Source organism: Sebastes fasciatus, chromosome 10, assembly GCF_043250625.1.
Source record: "Sebastes fasciatus isolate fSebFas1 chromosome 10, fSebFas1.pri, whole genome shotgun sequence".
Lineage (NCBI taxonomy): Eukaryota > Metazoa > Chordata > Actinopteri > Perciformes > Sebastidae > Sebastes > Sebastes fasciatus.
In genome coordinates this window covers 25,335,462-25,356,189 of record NC_133804.1, presented here as the reverse complement: position 1 = coordinate 25,356,189, position 20,728 = coordinate 25,335,462, and the positions used below count along the sequence as shown (strand labels likewise).

General features: G+C 40.2%; 1 protein-coding gene across 4 annotated transcripts in view; it reads right to left on the bottom strand.

Moving 5' to 3' along the window:
* fstl5 (follistatin-like 5) overlaps window positions 1-20,728 on the bottom strand; it is a 213,050-nt gene that overhangs the window by 138,045 nt on the left and 54,277 nt on the right. For all 4 annotated transcript variants that reach the window (XM_074649147.1, XM_074649144.1, XM_074649146.1 and 1 more), the window contains exon 4: window positions 2,482-2,730. In XM_074649147.1, the coding sequence (XP_074505248.1) occupies window positions 2,482-2,730 (249 nt within the window). The remainder of the gene's footprint in view (window positions 1-2,481; window positions 2,731-20,728) is intronic.

Sequence of the window (20,728 nt, the reverse complement as noted above, 5' to 3'; positions counted from 1 at the left end):
TATGAATATGCTGTCTGTGAGTATAGTTTCAAACAATTCCTCTTTGCCCTGAATAGAACAAAGGTGCAGAGTGTCAGGAGCTCTTACACCACTGATGTCTAGCTTTACAAAGGGGAGAGTAGCCTTGTTTCCAGGGACTAAGAATAATTGGTGTGTTTATACAATCAATGGTAGAGAGCAGTCAACCTTCTCTGGGGAAATATGAACACTACAGCACTACCACCTGCTCCTGCCTCTGAACCGAGCTGTGCATTTCACAAAGAGCAATATGACTGCTCTTTTGTTCTTTATGTTGCATTCAATATGCAACTAGTATGATTGTCAATATTTCATGTCAATGTCTTTTATGCTAGCTAATTATGTCTCAGATGTTCTGTTACACTGATTTGTGCTCTTATGTTATTTGATGTACTGTGTGTGCTTGTGTTTTGACATTAAGTATTTAGATTTGCAGTACGAGGCATCTACAGAGAACATTAGAGATACCAACCTAATTACGACGCTGCTTTTCATGTTTTTCTGTTTAATACTCCCACATGGATTCACCAGCATCATTATTTTCTCTATGACAAAAAATGAAAATGCAGATGCTCGAGTTGAGTACAGTTTTACCAACAACAACCATGTCTTGTAAGAAGATTCTGCATTACAGTTTGTTTTTCAGGGGTAGGAAAAGATGGGTTATTGTTTTTTTTTCACGTCTGCCGTCACATTAAAGGAATAGTTCGACACTTTGGGAAATCATTTGCTCTCTGGCAAAAAGTTTGATGAGAACGGTGATACCACTCCTACAAAATCCATCTACCAACAACTGTGAAATCTCACTAATTAAAGGAGCAACATGTAGTGCTGACAGGTAGCGTTTATCGGTACTGCAGTCCAAATTTAAAAAATTGGAGCCGTGGCCCATCCACTCCTCCGGCCTGATTAATAGCAGTTAGCGTGTGTTGGCATCACGGCGTTAGCGACTGGCCAGCAACACTTCACCGGCTGTGTGTCTCAAATACTTGCCGTTTTGATAACCCAGCTGCACACGGACCACAGAGAGATGTGCTGAGGCTTATACAAGGTAGGGTAGAATCTAATGTCTATCTCTGTTGATCTGTTTGTTTGATAGCTTCCATGGCTGATGTGTTTGTTTGCCAATTTGTTTCATATTTGGCAATGACATGTTGAAATGGGCCGTGGACGGGATCACACAGGCCAAAACAGAAACAGACGTTCCGGACCAGAATAGAAATTTCAAAGGAGAACATACTGGCTCTAGCATTGTTGTCAGAGAAACCAGTATTTCAATTCAGCATGTTTCCTTAATCTCTGATGACATATCATGTTCATTTTATGATTTATTACAGTAAATACTTCACATATTGCTGCTTTAACATGTTACATCTTATTTTGTTCAATCAGTACAAAAACATAAAAGTAAAAAAGACAATTCGCTGGTTCACAGTAGGTTATGGGTCGGACTATTTCTTGGCTTCTCATAGTAACTTCCTGGAGTCTCTGCTGGTTCACTGGCAACTACTTAATGTGTGAGTTTTAGAGATCAACAAACGCTGCTCAATACCAGAGCCAGTCCCATATTTTGGGTGCAATTTCTGCAGAATGAGCAAACTCTACGAAATACAACATCAATTTCTTTGTTTACTCTATTTACTGTTTGTGGGTGAGCTTATTATTTATCTTCATTGGAGTGTTGACATCTTTTCAATAAGCCATTCAGATCTAGGGTATAGGAACTTTTTATGCCTATGAGCCAAAATGGAGACTTTCACTCTTTTACCAACCAAGTAGCAGAAGATTAGAAGGGCACTTCTTAATGATGGTTGGTTAACTGCCAAAGAGGCTAATGGAGTAAACTGGCTTAGCAGCCAACATTTGGTTGATGGTAATTTCCCACACTGCTTAAATCTCTCACTCATAGATATTTCAGTTATTCCTCTTCTTCTCTGTTGAAAAAAGTCTTTCATTTCAAAATTCCCTTAGGTCATAAGTAACCTAGATGCAGTGTCACTGAATGGGTCAGACATCACACTAACGCTGCCCAGGGCTAAGCACCTGTGTCCCATGGAGGTACCATATAGTGAAACTGTATGTGTTTGGATGAAAGTATGCCTGACCTCATATACAGTACAGTAGTTTTTTAGGTCATTTTCCTTTATTCCAGTAAAACTATACCACCTTCAAATGGCGACGTTAAAACACTTTTCAGCAAGCACACTAATTGTGCAGGAATTGCATTTAGGGATAATTCTGCAGGAACTTGCTTCAAATGTACATACTGTGGGTGTATGAAATGTTATTTTATCCAAACATCTTTAGTGCCTGCTATGGCAGGAAGCAAACTCTATTAAATCAAATCCCACAGGTCCAACAGGACCTCACATACATTGCAAAGGGTACGATGCAAGACATCCTGTACAGTATCCACTGGACCACACACATCCTCCATTAGAGAAAGGTCACACAAGCTCTTACCTTTGTAGAAGCACTCCTCGCTGTGCATGATGGTAATCCTGTGTCCTCTGAGACAGGAGGCCCGGTGGAGCTCACAATGGTTCTGGTACAGCTTCCCATCTGAACCACACACGGGTTTATAGTGCGGTTTACAGTGATCCAAGCACTTACACTCCCCTTGGCCAGTCTCGTGGTTGGCCACACAGTGACGCCCCAAGCCACAGTACTTGTGTTCACATGGACTTGGATAGCCATTGTGGCCCATAAAACCTGCAGAAAATATACAGAAAATAAAAAAAGGTTACATTTTCTGTCTGACCACAACCGGTGATCGATGTGTGTCTACCTGGACAGATCTGGAAAGTCTGAGTTTAAGCTGTTGTTACATGTTGGATCTCTTTTTACGCTGTTTCAGTCTCCTCGACCCCCAGGAAATCCCCATCAATACTGCATGATGTTTTTCTAAACTCACAAAATGTCAGTCAAATCCATAACACCCACAGTGGGAGTGATTAAAAGTCTGTTCACTTCAACTCAAAAATTTCACAGAAAATGCAAAGCCAAGCAAAAACATCACCTGTTTTGTCATTTAATATTTGCATGCGCAGAGGCAAGACTGCAAAGATGTCATATAAATGTAAATACATTTCAATCAAACTACTTTAAATTAGCTATCAGAGAGATATACGCTCCGTCTATGTGAGCGTGTAAAGCTGTCCTATATTCTGGATAGGAACCCCCTCACCATATTTACATTCACATGGAGGCTTTGTCATTTTAAGGGCTATTCCAAATCATTAAGTGGTGAGGAGATTGCAAGTGAGCAACAGCACCACTTAATGGAAGCACTTGTGCCAATAAAACATCATAAAAAAAGAATTATTTTTCATGGTTGATTTAGGTTTCATGGAACGATGGAAACATTAAAGTTAACATAAGAAAAAGACAATTCATCACTAAGGGGTGAAAAACTAACAATTATTTTCATTATCTATCGATTTATCAGCAGATTATTTTCTTGATTAATAGATTGGTCCATAAAACATCAGAGAACAGGGAAAAATAGCAATCGCAATATCCTAGATTACAAGGTGACTTTGTGAAAATGTCTTATTTTTCTCAATTTTTGGGCATTTTTGCTTGAAAAAGTACTTAAATAACTGAATATCAAAATAGTAATAACTTCTTTGCACTATTTGTATTGTTTACAACTCCCAAACACTTGACTTGTATATAGACATTTTATTTTTTTATTTTTAGTCAAATTGCTTGTATGGCAAAATAAACCTGATTCTGATTCTAGTTGCAGACTAATTTGATTGACTAATCAATTCATCTTTACAGCTCTAATATCACGTACATTCTCTACTTATTAGCTCACATGTAGTGTGAATACACAGTTTTTTATTTTATTATATAAAGAATGCTAGATGTTTTATTAATGTTGTGCATTTAAAAAGGAAACAGCCACACAGCCATGCAGTGCAACACAACCGCTGGGGAGCAAAGCCTCTGTGTATATGCACGGTATATATATAGAATGGTTATTCAATGAGCTATGGCAGTGTATACCAAACTTTTTTCTGGGGACCCACTTTTTAAAAATGGCAAACCATAGCAACCCAATTCACATCGGCCTTATCTTTAAATTGTGATAAGAGCAAATTTGTGCGTAAATTAACATTCCTGACCATTTTCCTGCCATTTCCATCACCTTATATTATCTTGAATAGGTAAACCAGACGTTTTGTGATATACATTTGATAAATCACAAGTTCATTTTACGCATGTGTTGTTGAAAATATATACACGTTAAAAATACTTTATAAATGACCCTAATAAAATCTCCTGCGACCCACCTGTGGGTCTCCCTAAGAAGTAATCAGATAAATCTCAGAGGATGCAAGATGATCAACAACATCTAAAAGAACCTTTTAAAAATCACTCGCATACAATTTTGTTTATTTGACCTCTTTAGACCTCAAAAACTCATTAAAAACCCACAGTCTGAGAGAATCTTCAGTTCAAAGCCTCTGAATGAACTCCCAGCTCACAGCTAATCAACAACTTGTGACGAGTGGCCGTCGTGTCCCACAGTTTACCTGTTCATTAATACCCTCCACCTTGCTGTGAGTGTGACTTGGTGTGAATTAACACTCAAGGGTGGATGACTAAAGGGGAGGGGACGGTTTGCAGGAACCAATATTTTCTCATAAAGTGACCCTTGCAGTGACGAGGGCTAAAACATCATTGAGTATTCATTTGAACCAAAAAGGGCTGAGGGTTTGAAATGAAATGAAAAGCAAAATGAAATGTGTGAAAAGCGTCCTTGAGCGAAACTCTTATTCCCAGCCTGCTTCTGGGGTGCAGTTCTGCAGCAGACCCTGAACCCTGACAACGGTGTGTGGCGGAGGCAAGAAAAGGACAATTTCCCTATGGGGATTAGTGGAGCAGCAGGGAAAAAAAGGATAATAACAGAGCCAAACATTGCAGCTTGTATGGCGTTTTAGCAACAGTTGTTAGAAGAAATAGTACATTCATTAAAAAAAACTATGATGCACTGCAGGATTGTGAGGATGACTTAATTTACAAAAGGTTTAAGAAGTGATTTTCTCTTATTGTGTTGTGGTCTTCCATTTCAAACTGTGTTAACACTAATAAGTCCTGACAGGCCACAGATCATTCCGTACACTAACCCATGAAACACATCACATATACTGGCTTTCTAATAGCAGCTTGCTCACTCTTAGATTGCCCTAATGGTCCTCAAGGGATGGTGGACGGGTATGGTGAGCATAGAAAAAAACCCTCAACCACCCTCTCAAGGCTGCACTGTTACGTAAAGTTATAAATATAAGGCACGGCTGGAAATCACAGAAAATGATTATGTTTGTGCACATCTTATTCTATATGTGAAAAAATCACTGTGTTTACAAGTGTCAATGCATGTCCTTCACCTATTAAAATGTTCAAACACACATCCTCACATACTGACCACCACTCAGCACGCCAGCAGTGTTGATGAACGAAAGCTCGTCTGACGCAACAGATTATGCAGCAACACCACAAACATCCTCGTGAAACGGTCTCATGAATTCTTGTTTTAATGAACACAATATAAACCAAATAACACGCGCTGTGTATATCAAGTAGGCAACCTATGTTTTATCATTATGGAAGGATTACGCAGAGGAGAAAAGCCTAGAAAAAGACACCGGTTTAATGACAGTGAAAATGAGATCAGAGTGTCATACGTGAACTCCTGAGCTATTGTGGCTTGGCTTGAATCCCTAACCCCGGCAAAGATGTGTCCCACTAAGAGTTAAAGGGTATAGTGTGTAGGATTTGGCGGCATTTAGTGGTGTGGTTGCAGGTTACAACCCACTGAGAAACCCCTCCGCTCACTCCTCCCTTTCCAAGACTGCGGTAACGTGAGCCGCCGTTTGCAAAACCGTGGAAACGCTGTTCGCCTCGCTCAGAGACCATCCTTAGCATAATAACACAACTTGAGGAGCAACGGAAGTCAGACGGTGGCTGGCGGTACCATGGTTTTTCACTCTGCGGCTCACGTTACCGCAGTTTCACAAGCGTTTCAGAGAACTACGGTGGCCTTCAGGTAACGTAAAAGCGGTGGAGCAACATGGCGGACTCCGTGAAGAGGACCCGCTCCCTATGTAGATATAAACGGCTCATTCTAATCTAACGAAAACACGATTCTTAGTTTCAGATGATCATACACTTATTAAAACATAGTTATGAATACTATATTCCTTTTCTGCAAATAGATCCCCCGAAATGTTACCCACTTGTCCTTTGAGTTATAATTTTTTTTTCTTTTTTATTATTTAAACATGTCCAAACCAAAGCCTTAAGGCCTTTGCACACCAAGTACATATTGTTGTCCAAAATTGTAGCACGTTTAAAAATAAATTCATAAACACATAAAGAAGGCAAACTTAAAATACATGTGTTCGCAGAGTATTCATATTGAAAATATCTATAAATATTCAACTCATATGTTTTTCATTTGTTTTCCTTCTAGGAACCTCAAACAAGATTATTGTTTTTATGGTTATCTTCAGGCAACTCAAAGCACGTTATAGTTGGGGATTGATTGTGGTCTTCACTGTAGTACAGTGTCACTATACATGTAAGGGATCTAAATGTTGCCAGAGAACGTTCCTCCAAAATATATTAGCAATGCAAATTAGTAGCACATGACTGTAATTCAGAGAACATAGGGTTGCACTGCAGTTGCTCGAGATAAGAGGGTGGAACTGAACTGTAAAACTGTCATGGAAAGAAGAAAAACAACTTCACTGAGGCGCATAGAGACTGGCATCCACAAACTTTACTCTCACATTGCACACTCTGTTTCACTGACCAATAAATATTGACTAGAGAGCGGTGCTTCACTGCATTAATTACAATCTATGATGCATTTGGCTTTGAGCAGAATGAGCAGATCTATAAAGTCGAATGAGAAGCAGAACGAATGCCCAGTGTTCACAGATACGCCAAAGCAACAGCAATGCTTTAGAGAAATGTCTTTAAGCTCAAGAGCATCACACATGAAGTTAGTATCAGCGTCTGCCTTAAAAAACAAATTCAAAACAGTGAACAGCTGTTACTTTTGCACCATTTCTACAGAGGCTAGTATAATCCTGTAACCAGCTAAAAGTCACATAAATGCAGAGTTTAGTTTTTCAAATAAAAGTTAATGCAATCATGTGAGAATAGAGACGTTGTATAATTTCAAAGGTTGTTCTGCACCACTGAGAAATCAGGTGATATTATATCCTGAAATTACACTTTTGAGAGCTATGTGGCTTTCAATTAAAATGTGTTTATGAATACTTGAGCCAAGTTTTAACCGTGGGACGATACGGTAAACCCACTAACTTAAAGCCTCATTCGCATCCCTAACATCTCCCCACACACAGTCCTGCATCATCCTCCAGCCGTCACAGACGCGATACGAGTGTGTACACTGTGACCTGATTGGAGCCAGTCAATTTGCTAGTTTATTAAATCCCCGCGGTGGCCTGGCATAATGATTATTCAGTGAATTTGTGTCGCACAGCCAGGCATCCTCTGCCACCAGCAGGGTCAGCGAAGGGCACGCTCATTTGTTATCAGTATGCACATCCAACAGTCTGGTCATCAGCTGACATCAGAGACAAATGAGGAGTTGTGCACAGCCATTCATTTATTGATGACCTATTACTTTTTCAGAGCATGGCAGAAATACATGATGCTCAGTGTTGGATGTGAACCAGAGGGCTGTTTTGAGGAGGGCGGATTTTGAGCTGGAACTGTGCACTTGTAAACACCTACCAGGAGCATAGATCATGGTGGGGGTGGGTTTGTTTCTACTATTGTGCTGCTTATTTTATTACAAGACAAGACACAAAACTGTATGATACATTATAGTAATATATCATAGTAGTATATATGTTATGTGTTGTAATTAGGCCTGTCAAAGATAACGCAATAACGCATTGATGTAAATTCGTTTTAACGCCACTAATTTCTTCAACGCATTAACGCAACTTGTTAGGTTGTAGCAGGTTCATTTCTAAAGCTAGATAGAAGATACAGGCATCATATGAAACTAGAAAACCTAAGGAATCCATTGGTACTAACAAGGTCATAATAGCTTGTCGGGAAGAAGGCTAAGTAATGCTCCAAATTAACGCTAAATCTTAAAATGTCATGGCCATATTCAAAGGGGTCGCTTGACCTCTGACCTCAAGATATGTGTTTGAAAATGGGTTCTATGGGTATCCACGAGTCTCACCTTTACAGACAAGTTGTGCAGAACGTACGTGCTAACTGGCCGTCGGCTGTAGTCTTTGCGGTGTGTTCAAGTACAGCTTTTTGGTAAAAACAAAGGCGACGTGAGGCGACTCGGACGGCCTGACAGGTTGGTGTGCATGGGTCATAAAAGAGTTTTCATGCAGGCTGCAGCAGATCCAAAAAGCAACACAAGATTAAAAACCAAACAAAAGAGCAATCCTTACTTTATTCATTGGCTTGCTTTTGAATTTATGCAGGGCTGTACAGTGCGACATATATGTGCGATGAATGAAATTACAGCAGTAACACTTGTGCGATGCCTGTGTGTGTGAGGCAGAGACGCTTGTTTGTTTGAGGTGTGTGTGCTTGTTTGTGTGTGAGGCGCATAACTATTCTATTTGGTAGTAGAGCGATTAAAATGCATGTCCCCGGCTGCATAGAGTCCATACATCTTTGCCGCCATAGCAAAAACAAAAAAAAACATCACAAAAGGAAAATAGTGTCAGTTCAGTTCTGTAAGTGTGAGAACTGCAAGCAGAAGAAGAGGGAGTGAGATGGCGCCTGGAAGCAGGCGACATGTGAGATGTGACACGAGAACAGATTATCATTTTATTTTATAAAAATGCAGCAGTGCAGTGACGTTTCAGACATTTAATACATCAGACGTAATACAAGGAGGACCTGCTGATGTGTTGGACCCGTTCGTATGAGTGAGACGTCACTGTTTGTCACACTAGAGAATCCAGTCAGCAGTGTACTTCATACACTAATAAACTAGAGAACTCTAGAGTAACATAAGGGTTTACGGTCTCTCTCTCTCTTTCGTCCACATGAGCGCCTATATTTAGGCCTATGTTTAAAGCAATGTCTATATTTTGTTCAGTACTATATTCCTTTAAAAGGTCATAGAAAATGACTTTTCAAACTGTATTTTTTTATGCTCTGCCCTTTACAGACATGCCCACTTTATGATAATCACATGCAGTTTGGGGCAAGTCATAGTCAAGTCAGCACATTGACACACTGACAGCTGTTGTTGCCTGTTGGGCTGCAGTTTACCATGTTCAAATTTGATCATATGCTAAATGCAGTACCTGGACAATATTTGTCATTTTGTTGTTGTTAATTGATTTCCAATAATAAATATATACATAAAGCAAGCATATTTTCCCACTCCCATGTTGATAAGAGTATTAAATACTAAATACTTAAATACCAGATAAAAAACGTGTGATTAATCGCGATTAATATTCTAATGGATTGACAGCCCTAGTTATTTATTATTTAGAATTAATATAAGACACTACAATAGTGGCATACTTTACATTACTCAATAAAATTTAAATATAATCATGATAAGTCACATTTGACAATGTTTTGACGGATGACACCTAAATAATTTAAGATAGCATTAATTCAACGCTACTGTTGACAGCTCTACACGGTGGCTACTTGAGCTTACGTTAGCTTCAAAGACTGAAAGAATGAGCTGTTTCAAACAAGTTTACCTGGGAATTTCCAACAACAACATTACTACAGCAAATCGTTCATTGAAGATAAGGAACTTGGCAAATCTTTAACATTGTTTGGTCAAAGGTTTTTGCTGTTATTCACATTACCAAACTTTGTGTGAAGAACCGCTTAAGACGCACAGAAAATTGGTCTGAATTATCCCATTATAAACAAAGCAGGCAGAAAATGCACCCTTCGCCGGCAAAATGTTAACCTTTATTCGGAGCATGTAGACACTGCCAAGGTCCCGACATATGTGACTCCAGTCCATCATCTGAAGGGCATCATCCTTCGATGCATGCATAATGAGGGGAACACTGTGTAAAAGGATAACAGAAGTACTTGGGTATGGCCGACATAATCAGATTGTCATCGTAGATGGATTAAAGCCTCGCCATCGCAGCAAAAGACTGAGAAAAAACACAAAGCAATATAATGGAAACTGCTCTTTACGAATGTGTAACAACCTGCTCTCTTTGTAAAGCCATTCAAGCTGCCTTCCGACATCTCTGGCGCTCGCGCTGAATCTAAATGCTCAAAAACACTTAAGCAATACGCCCCAATGTTTTGAAGCATTCATTCTTGGACGTGCATTTCTTTTTCAACAAGCTATACTGCATGTCCTATTTCTGGCGATGCTTTTTCTTCTTCTCTTCCTAAACTCAGAAGGTTCGCCTCATACCCATCTGATGTTTTCCATTACAGCAGCTCAGTGTCCTGAGGGACAGACCGGAGTGTGGTAAACAACAGTCAGAGGCTCTAAGCTCAGTCGGTGCACCGAGTTAAGCTGCCCCACAAGGCCCATGAACGAGTACAAGGGGATGCAAATCAGAATAAACAACTACTAAAACAATGCTAAAACTTTACGCGGCACATAAACAATGTCACATCTCCCTTGCACCAGCTGACACTTTGCTCGATTAAGTTCTTTGAAAGTCTCAGCAGATGTTGAGGTACATAAGGCTGTGTCTGGAGCTGCAAATACTGGAATACACAAGTATCTACAGTAGCAGCAGCAGCAGTTAAGTGTATTTTTAGCAAACCTGTTGTCATGCAAAGAAAAAAGTTTAATGTATGCATTCAATCTGCCGTCACGCAGGGTTTTCTCCCACAGTGACTGAAATAAACTGAGACCATTAGCAGTGTCTCAGGAACAGCAAGCTCCTGAATGTCACCAATTTGTTGACAATAAATTATCTGTGACATATTCATGGAGAATGAAATTGAATGGCTCGAAAACCTGATTCATTTTCAGCCAGCTTGAGCTGCAGGTATGCACAACCTTGTAGATTTCATTTTAGACTTGGAATAAGGGACCAAGTAGTGCTTTAATTTTACCTAGAGAGACTTCAACAAAGCTGTAACCATCTGTTTTGAATAACCAGACAAGCCAGCTATTTGTCACATAAAAACACAGCAAATTTCCTAATTTGAGGTTATTAGTGCAATGCCCGTTCGGGGCATGGGCTTTCAGGGCGTGGCCGTTCGGAGCGGGTGCCTGTTTGGAACGGGTCGATTGCTTGGCTGTGGCTGTTGGCTCCCGGTATTGTGGTTTGCAGCATTGTTGGGGGCATGCCTGTTTGGAGCACTTGGCCGTTCAGAGCACATGGTCGTTCAGAGCGGCCCCCGGAATTGCGGCTTACAGCGTTCTCGAGGACCGCTCATTGCTCGTTGACTCCAGGGAAGTGAGGTTTGGTTCAGAGGTAGACGATTACTCCGTTTAGCCGATTGATCTGCGCCGATAGGACGTTTACAAATTATTATTATCGGCGAAACTGGGCTCCCATAGTGGCCGATGGCTGCACAGCCTCCCCCAGTCAGGAGGGTCGTACATCACCGAATATATACATACAAGATACAAGACAGGCAGACAGGGAGGAAAAGAAATCATGAAATTTTAACTTGCTTACCAATTTGGCGTTCTCTCTTCCAAATAATAATAATAATAATAATAATAAAGTAACTATCCATTCATGAAATGAAATTGCACTCCTTAGGATCTTCCTTACTCCGGGAATATGCACAAACATTAATGGTTTATAAGAGTGGCATTTTTCCCCAATGTAACGGGACGCGCAACAGAAGTAATGTTGACCAGTCCTAAGCCACAGAACAATGCATGGCCCATTGCAAATAAATAGAAAATATTCCAACGATGTAATCCACCAAATCACACTTCATCATATTATCTTACTAATGATTAAATTCAGAGGGACAGAAACTGAAAAAAGGCGGCTGCAAAAGAAAAGAATATATTGGCTTTTCCTTCTCCCATCTGCCTTTAAAACGTCAACGTCTAGTTTGAAACTATGAACTGCAGTCAAGGAGCCGAGGTCTGTAAAGGCCTGCTGCAGACGTCATGCTCGACTCAGTCCGCACTCCGCAGAGTCCTGAAGCCCTGCTGCTGCACAGAGCGCTGTTCACTTGTTTATTCAAAGTTTATTAAAGTTGAATATGTCTCGAGTCCAAATTGCACCAACTTCGACACTGCACGTCCTTCCACCCACATACCGACAGACACAGATTCCTTGCTTTATAGTTTAGATAACTAAGTGTCTGTACTTCATACTGTTAAGTTGGTGAAAAATGTCCCTCTAATTCATTTGAAAGTGATTCATTTTGTTTTGTTTGGCTCTGTGTAGTTACCCTTGGGCTATCAATTCAAAGTCATGCCCAAAAACAACTGCACTGCCAAAGGATGCACTTTCAAATTAATCAAAGCTATTTTTCTGACTTCCACATTTTACTTTGAGAGGCTACTAGAGGGTTTACTCAAAATCTGCAGCCACCACCATGTTTAAAACCGTACAGGTCCGTGTCTAATGGAAAGTTTCATGTATGCAAGTGTAAATGTGCAGAATTATCACTTTCTCATACTCTCGGTTTTGAAATATGGAGATGTATGCAGCAACTTCACCGGAAGTATTCTTGGCAAAGATCCTTGTGTGGTTAAAAAATTGTTGTCTGGTGGTATTAAGTGTCAGCCGGTTGTAGCTTCGTTATCGTCAACTTCACGCACGTCAAAGTCAAAGACTCATTTCTGCCTGCCCTAAAGAAGTAGACCTACAGAAAGACCTTTATCCACCAGCAACGTTACAGAGGTGTTATCACCTTCTGAAATGCACCACGTCCTCTCCTTCCCCACAACCTATGCTAATTGCAGCACTGTGACAACACTTTTACTCCTGGTGGCATAAACAACTCGTGAAGATTTTATGAGAAGCTATTTGAGGCATAAGAGCTTTTTCAACCCTTTGGAGCCGAGTAACCCACTATGTTTAAAACATTGATGACTTCCCTTCCACCTCAATGAGTCCGCTCCATAGACCTCCCTCTGAAATGCAAAGCACAAGCGGAGTGAAAATGTGTCATGCCATGTCTTATATTTAGTGAATTTCCACATTTTTAGTCAATAATAACAACTAATCACGTAATTGTAGAATATATGAAATAATTTTAGACCTAGTAGCATGATTAGATCGTATAGTGTTTTGCCATTTTTGTTTTATTTAACAAATTAAATGCAGTCTAACTGTACGTGAAGAGAGGGCAAATCATTGGTATCATTAATGAAAGGCATATTCCTTTTTAATGAAAGCTGAGCTCTGCAACCTGCTGATCTGAAACCTTGCCAGCCTTAATCTGCATCTCAGCTTCCTGACTAAAAAATGTAGCGCTCACGTTGAAGAGAAAACCTTCACATTGTCGATTTAGACGTTTATTTTCTTATACAAGACGATTGAACAGTGAAATGCAATTTCCTCCTTAACAGTAAAAGCTGCCACAGTTAAAAAGTGCAAGGGTCAAAGCCACGACGTGCTGACAGGAGCAGCAACAGAAAAACATTCCTGTGTGCCTTGAATTATCACGTTCGATGGAAAGGTGTTAGATAAAGAAATACAGCGAGCGGGAAACGTATTACATTTTTAAACAAGACAGGAACATTTCCAGTGCAGGTATAGAAGGCAGATATGGGATGGGGGGGGGGTGTTTACCAGTGAACATCCATCTTGCAGCTCTCCACAAACGCAACTGACAGCACATGAATAGACTGTGCTGGGTGTTCGAGGAATCTAACACAAGAACCAAATCAAGTCACGTCCAATTTATTCATAAAATGCTGTCTGACACATTCATCACAAACCACTTTGCAGGGTACAAAGGACGCACTGTAAATACAAATTAAAACTATATAAATATACTGCATGTGGCTGTCCTATACAGTGCCTATTAAAAGCTCCTTTAGAATGACAAATCTGAATTTATGCATGTTATATTACTGTTAACACTTTGTTCTAGGACATAAGACAATTTAGGATGAGGACTTTTAGTCATCAAGTTACTTGAGTTTCTCGAGGAATCGTTTCAGCCCTACCCTGGTATATATCGTAATACCGTAATACCTCCCAAGCCTGTTGGTTGTGCGGTTTAGCTATCTGAGGCTCATACTAACGCTAAACTAGCATCATGAACAGAAGCAGCTGTTCAGTTAACGCAGGCTGGTAGCTGAGTGTCAGACAGCAGGACTCTAATTACACATGCTTCCAACAAAATCAACACACACAAGTGATGAACTGTATGAGCAACACTCCCCTCCTCTGAGGATAAATGCATTTTTAGCGGTGGCAGTAAATGGACTGATAAAATCGGAGCGACAGTATTGTTCGTCCGCGGGACATCGGTCCAGCTGAACAGCTGTTTCCAGCAGCTGGGCTAGCGTTAGCTACAGTCAACAACACATCACTGCATCATGTCTGCAGATTATTTTATGTAAAAACCAGTCAGACTGAAGTCCATTGTGGGGAGATTGGTGTAACCTCTTTTACATTTATTCGATAACGTTACGGGTTATTTACTGTTTACTAGTTGTTAAATATGTCCAACACATCTAGCCTGATTTTATTAATGTCCTCTAATGAAGCAGGAAGTTGTGCAGATGTTTGCTGTGTGTAATATTTTGGATTTTGTTGGGCCAGTTGTTGAATAGCGGCAGACTGACGGTAAGAAACCTTTCACTTTCACTTTGGGTTTGATGTCCAGTTCCAGATTTATATATTTATTTATTTAGATATTTATTACAGTAGGAACCGGGGATTGAACCACCAACCTTGCGGTTAAAGGACGACCCTCCTCTCAATACACTACACAGCGTGTACATAACGCGCTACTAATAAATACGTTTCGTAGATCTCAAGAGCTCGTACTCGTCTCTGCACTTCGTTGAGTCCTCAGCAATACACTCGCCAAGTGTGAAGTCGAGCAGATGAACGGTTGTGGAGAAAATCGAAGGACAGACAGACAGAGACTCCTTAGATTTTAGTTAGATTAGATAAAAGGGAAAGAAAGATTCAACTGTTGATAGAATAGAAAGCTTTACTGTCATTGTACATGGTACAACGAAATTTGGACGGCTTCTCCAGCTCAGTGCAGTTAAAAATAGATAAATAAAAAGAAACTGACAGCTACAATACACATTCATTCCTCCATTTTACACATAACATTCACAACATTCACAGTACCCATTCGTTCCCCACATGATACACATATATTTGGAGAGCTTCTCCAGATTAGTGCAATTAACTGTGTAGAAAAAAATAATAAAAAAATAATTATTGCACAAGTATGAGGTATTTACTGTTTGACAGAGTTTACAGTTCTTATGGCCCAGGGAAAGAAACTGTTTGTGAGTCTGAGAAACTGTTTGTGAGTCTGATACTGTCTGATACTGTACTGATTTGATACTGGATTTGGATTCAATGATATCCTATCAAACCACAACGATGGCACTGGTCCTGTACCCGTTTTTCCTTTTAAATGAGGATAAACTTTAATCTCTCCACCCTATTCCTCTATAAGCAGGTAAAATACAATTCACATTTTTCATTAAATAATTCTGAACATCCAGTTGCTCGGCTAGACGTTATTTTTTATTACTTTTAAGCACTGGAGGACACAATGTGGCCGACGCATCAGCTAATGGAAAAAAATCGACACTGCATATCAATCACTCTAATGTGCACCTGCTTTTCATTGAGTTACTTTGCTGGTTACTTTATCCTTTCATGTTTTACAATACACTGTTATAAAGATAGTGATTTCAACACTAACCTCAGCAGATACTACAATATTTAGATTTATTACATATTTTGCAATGCTTACGTACGAAAAAAATACAAAAAAAATTATTCAATTGCAGCAACAAGAGTAATATAAATGTGTAACTTCCACCCTCTTCCAGTATGTGTGTGTGTGCTGGTCCCTGGCTGAGTGCATGTACTAGAGAGTGGATATGAGAGCACCTGGCAGCCACTTGGCAACTTTCCGTCCCATTTCATTCCGTCGCCTAATGACTGAACGTGGGCCCGGCTCCTCTCTCATTCTGTCCACATCGGGATGCAGCACTGAGAGCGTTTCCACCAACAAGCCCATTTATCAGAGATTGCCGACTAATTGTAAGCACCCCACGCTACTCCCATTACTACTTCACATTACAGCGAGCTGTCTGGTTGGTAGGCAAACAGCAGAAAGACTGGTAGTTTCTCTTTCCCATATCTGATATTACATTGGGTTTGCTTCCTCTTTTGTGGTAGTGGCTTTAAGATGAGTGAACGTGTGTTTCTGTATTTCTATTTTTAAGGATCAAATAGTAGGTTACAAAGATGAGTAACGTCTCACAAAAGTAAGGAGACTGTAATCCCCTGAGATCCACGGGACCGCGGGCAATCCCGACCGACTTTACTGTCTTTCAGAGGCTGTAGCAGGTTCAGTTTTAGAGCTATAGTAGAAGATACTGATATCATATGAAACTAAAAAAATTAAAGGGACTGTTTGTAAGAATCAGAAATGCTTGTTAACAGCGACACCTGTGGCCGTTAAGTCAACGAAAGTCAGCGTTGTGGCCTGTTGGCTTTTCCTGCTTCAGCCTCCCGACCGCGGTCGGAGGAGACACCGGCACCCGGTCGGAGACGATAATGTTTCTCGCTGCGGAGCCCCTCCACTTCACAAGACACGGAAAACCTCTGTTGGTCCTGAGGAGCTGCAGCAGTTATTTCTGCACAAACGTCCACTTACAAACATACCATTTACTTAATATACTTAATATTCTCAGAGCTACGAAGTCTTCTGCAGTGGGTAGTGTGCGCGCATGCACGTGAGTTGGAGCGAGCTGAGTGAAGGCAAGCAGGCAGAGGAGCAGAAGAGCAGAGACTCCGGCCCTGGAGACCAAAGCTACAGTCTCCCCCGCGTCCTCCAACCGCGGCCAACACTGTTTTGCAAGACGGGCTTCACTAGATATAACTTTGTGGTTTTGTTGCTTCTGTGTAGTTTGTGTTGGAGTCTTGTCTGAACAGTGTAGCCACACGCGAGCGCGCGTGGGACACCGACCCGGGTGATTTATACGTGTAAGAAGTTACAAACAGTCCCTTTAAGGACTCCATTGGTACCATAACCATGTCATGTTAGCGTGTCGGGAAGGAGGCTAAATACTGTCCAAAATTAGGCTTAATTTTCTTGAGGAAAAGTAGCTCAAGTTTGGAGCGTTATTTAACCTCCTTCTTGACAAGCTGGCTGACATGGTCAATGCCAATGGATTCCTTAGGTTTTTTCTAGTTTCATCCAATGCTACTGTCGTCCTAAATGAAACTCTTATGGTTCTTTGTCTCTGCCCCCAGGTTGAAAAGCTAAAGAGCTAAAGAGAGGGATCAAGGCTTTTGTCATACAGCCTTCAGAGGGTTTATACCGTTTAAACTCAATAGGGGACAATGGAAAAAAAAATCCAGAGTCACCAAAAAAAATAGGACATGAACTGAATAGTGAAGAGATTAAAGCACACATTGCTCCTGTCTGATAAAAAAAACAACAGCAAGAGAGATTTTTTTTCTGTGCCATGATGAAACACATGAAACAACATCTATGATTTCAGCACATGAAAGAACAGAAGAAAACAAAAATTGCTATAGTGTTTTTTTTCCCCACAAACTGCAGCGTTAAGCTAAACCCCTGCTGAGAACAAGACCATACAACAAGACAAGAGTCTTCTGTCAGTCAAATTGACTTTTCATATCTTTCTACATGCAAACAGTGCAAGAAGAAAGGGAGCTTTGAAAGATAATCTGGAATCTGAGCGTGTGAGAGACACTAAGGCCTTAGCTGTTTTCACTCATATGGCGGATTCACGCTTCCTAAATTTACCCCAAATGTCATCTTAGATATTAAGGCTGTTGTCACTGCTGTGAGGCAATTTATGTGAAGCTCCTGGGAAAAGTCGGATAAAGACTTCTGAGAATCCTTTAAGATTCTCTTGTAGCTGCGAGACGTAGAAGTCACTTTTGGACGTAATGTACAATAGAATAAAATAAAATAGCTCGATGTGAATGGAGTGTATCTCTTATTGAGTTATTTCATGTTTGGACACTGACGAGGTCCTGCCATTCAGATAAAAAAAAGGTAAGTTAATCTTGGCTGAGAGCAGGAACCGTCCTTCAAGATAATGTTCCTTCCTATGATTACTGTGTTGACCTTCAGATGGAAAAAGAAGTACTGCTATTGCCAAGCCTTCATCATTATCCACTGTAAGTACCACGGGTTCATGCAGATCACTAAGAATTATTGATGAATCTCAATTAGATTCGTCTCACTCCGTTTAATTCTACATATTCAGGATATGGTTTGCCAAAAATTATGGGTATCAACATCCTGGGAGTCATTTATACGCTGGAGATGAGTGTTGATGGTAATATTGTTGATCTTGCTAAGTGTGCAGCACGTTATGCTTCCTTTGGCAGTACTGATGATCACCATGACACCTATCACTTTCTTTTTTTATCCTGGTGCGTGTTATTATTTTCAAATAAGCAGTTTAACGTTCTTTGCAAGTTCATTAAGCAAGTCAAAGAGCTGAAAATAAATGGCATGCCATCAACAGTATACTACGGTATGGCTCATAAATGTTATTATTACGGCCCACGACAGTCAATCAGTCAATGTTTACTTGCAGTAATAACGCAGATATCTCAAAAGCCAGGAGGCAGACGACTGTGATTTGAACCTTTTTGTGTAATCAGGATTCAAAATCTGAAGAATAACAATCCGTTGAATAAAAAGAAATTATGGTAACTCATAAAGCGCCTGGAGGATTTTTGGTTTCTGGAGATAACAGTGAAATTCCTACATCAGAACTGATAACAAAGACTGGAGTCTGAAGCTAATTTGGTTTTCAAATAAATCAAATGTCACACAAGTCCACAGAATCAGTATTCCATTAATTTTCAGTAGAACAGTTTAAAACCAGAGAGCATAGGCAGTCAAACAGCTAACTTACTGTTAAAGATGTGTATCCTGGGATGAGAACAGCAGAGATATCCAATTTAACTGTCACTATTTGAACAATAAGTTCATTAGAAGTCCTTGCCCAGGCAGGAAACATTTGAGTGAGTACTAAATTATGGTTCCTGCTGGTTTACATCTTATTAGGAACAGACTTACACCTTGGACAGCAGGTGACTGCAGTTAACAAGCAGGTACAATGGAAAACCAAAGAACGTATATTGATAAGAAGTGAAAGTCATTTTGGACTGAAAGCGACTACCGGACGCCAGTTAAACGTCCGCCTACAAAGTGCCGTACTAAAGTAAAACAAAATTATTTCTATTCTATTGCCATAATCTTAATGTCTCTACCGAAATGGCCTGTGTTGAACAATAACGTATTATAAATATGCATACTATTATAACTATTTACTTAACCTACTTATTTAGTTATTCAACATTTGTACCCGGCTGCTTCCCAGTGGAGCCTAAAGTGAGTGATGGACATAAAAGGAAGTAAGGAAAAAATACAGCACACCGATCTCAAACTTTTTCATGTCAAGAACCTCCAAACTCGATGTCCAATACACCACAGACCATGGATGTATAGGAGGTTGTGTCCGGTGCTTTTGCCCTGTGTGTTAGTAAATGGCCTAACATTACAACTACGTTAAATTCTGTTCATTTTGTACGTGCTACTGCCAATTTCTCAAAATGGTTGCCAATGGCAACCTGGCAACCCTTACTCTCGAGCTAGATTTAGTTATTCTATTGCATATTTTCTCCTAAACTCTGTGTTAGAACACCTCAATTTGTTAGTGTCATAAACACACGGATTAATCAACTTTATCACAGGATACATAATAAATTCATGCTCTGTATAAATTACAGTTTTATGGTATGCCATTTGAATGAGAAAGTGAATGATTAGCTTAAGAAGAGAATTGGAAAGATCTTGCCGCTTATAGCTGTATTCAGTATAGCAGATGAAACTTTGGGTTTAAATGCAAAACCATCATTGCATTCACATCGGTTTTGGCCCGTAGGAGAATTTTGCTGGTCTGGAAATCTACCGCTCCTCCATCTGCTGCTGCTTGGCTGGAGGACGTAATGTTTTTTTCTAAATAGAAAACACTAAATTATCACTTATGGGTTCTGTTATACTTGAGACGTGAACCTTTCTTGTCATACTTCGAGAGTCGAGAGTGAGAGAGAGAGAGAGAGAGAGAGAGAGAGAGAGAGAGAGAGAGAGAGAGAGAGAGAGAGAGAGAGAGAGAGAGAGAGAGAGAGAGAGAGAGAGAGAGAGAGAGAGAGAGAGAGAGAGAGTGAGCGTGAGAGTGAGAGAGAGAGAGAGAGGGAACTACGCACTGGATGAAGGCATTTGATTGCAGTTGGGGATTTGCTGTATTGATTATCTCACAGGATGGCTGATGCATTGTAACGGAGTGTATTTTGAACCATTTAACATGTTATAGATATGTGTGGGCTTGTGCCTCGGAGGAGTGTAGAAGTATGGCTGCAAAAATGCGCAGCTCTACTTGTGAACGTCTGTATTGTGAGCACATCAGCTGCCAACTGGTGTGTTCAGGAAGGATGGGTGAGGGGAATCTTATAAAAAATAAAAGAACATGGAGGGTAATGTAATGCATTAT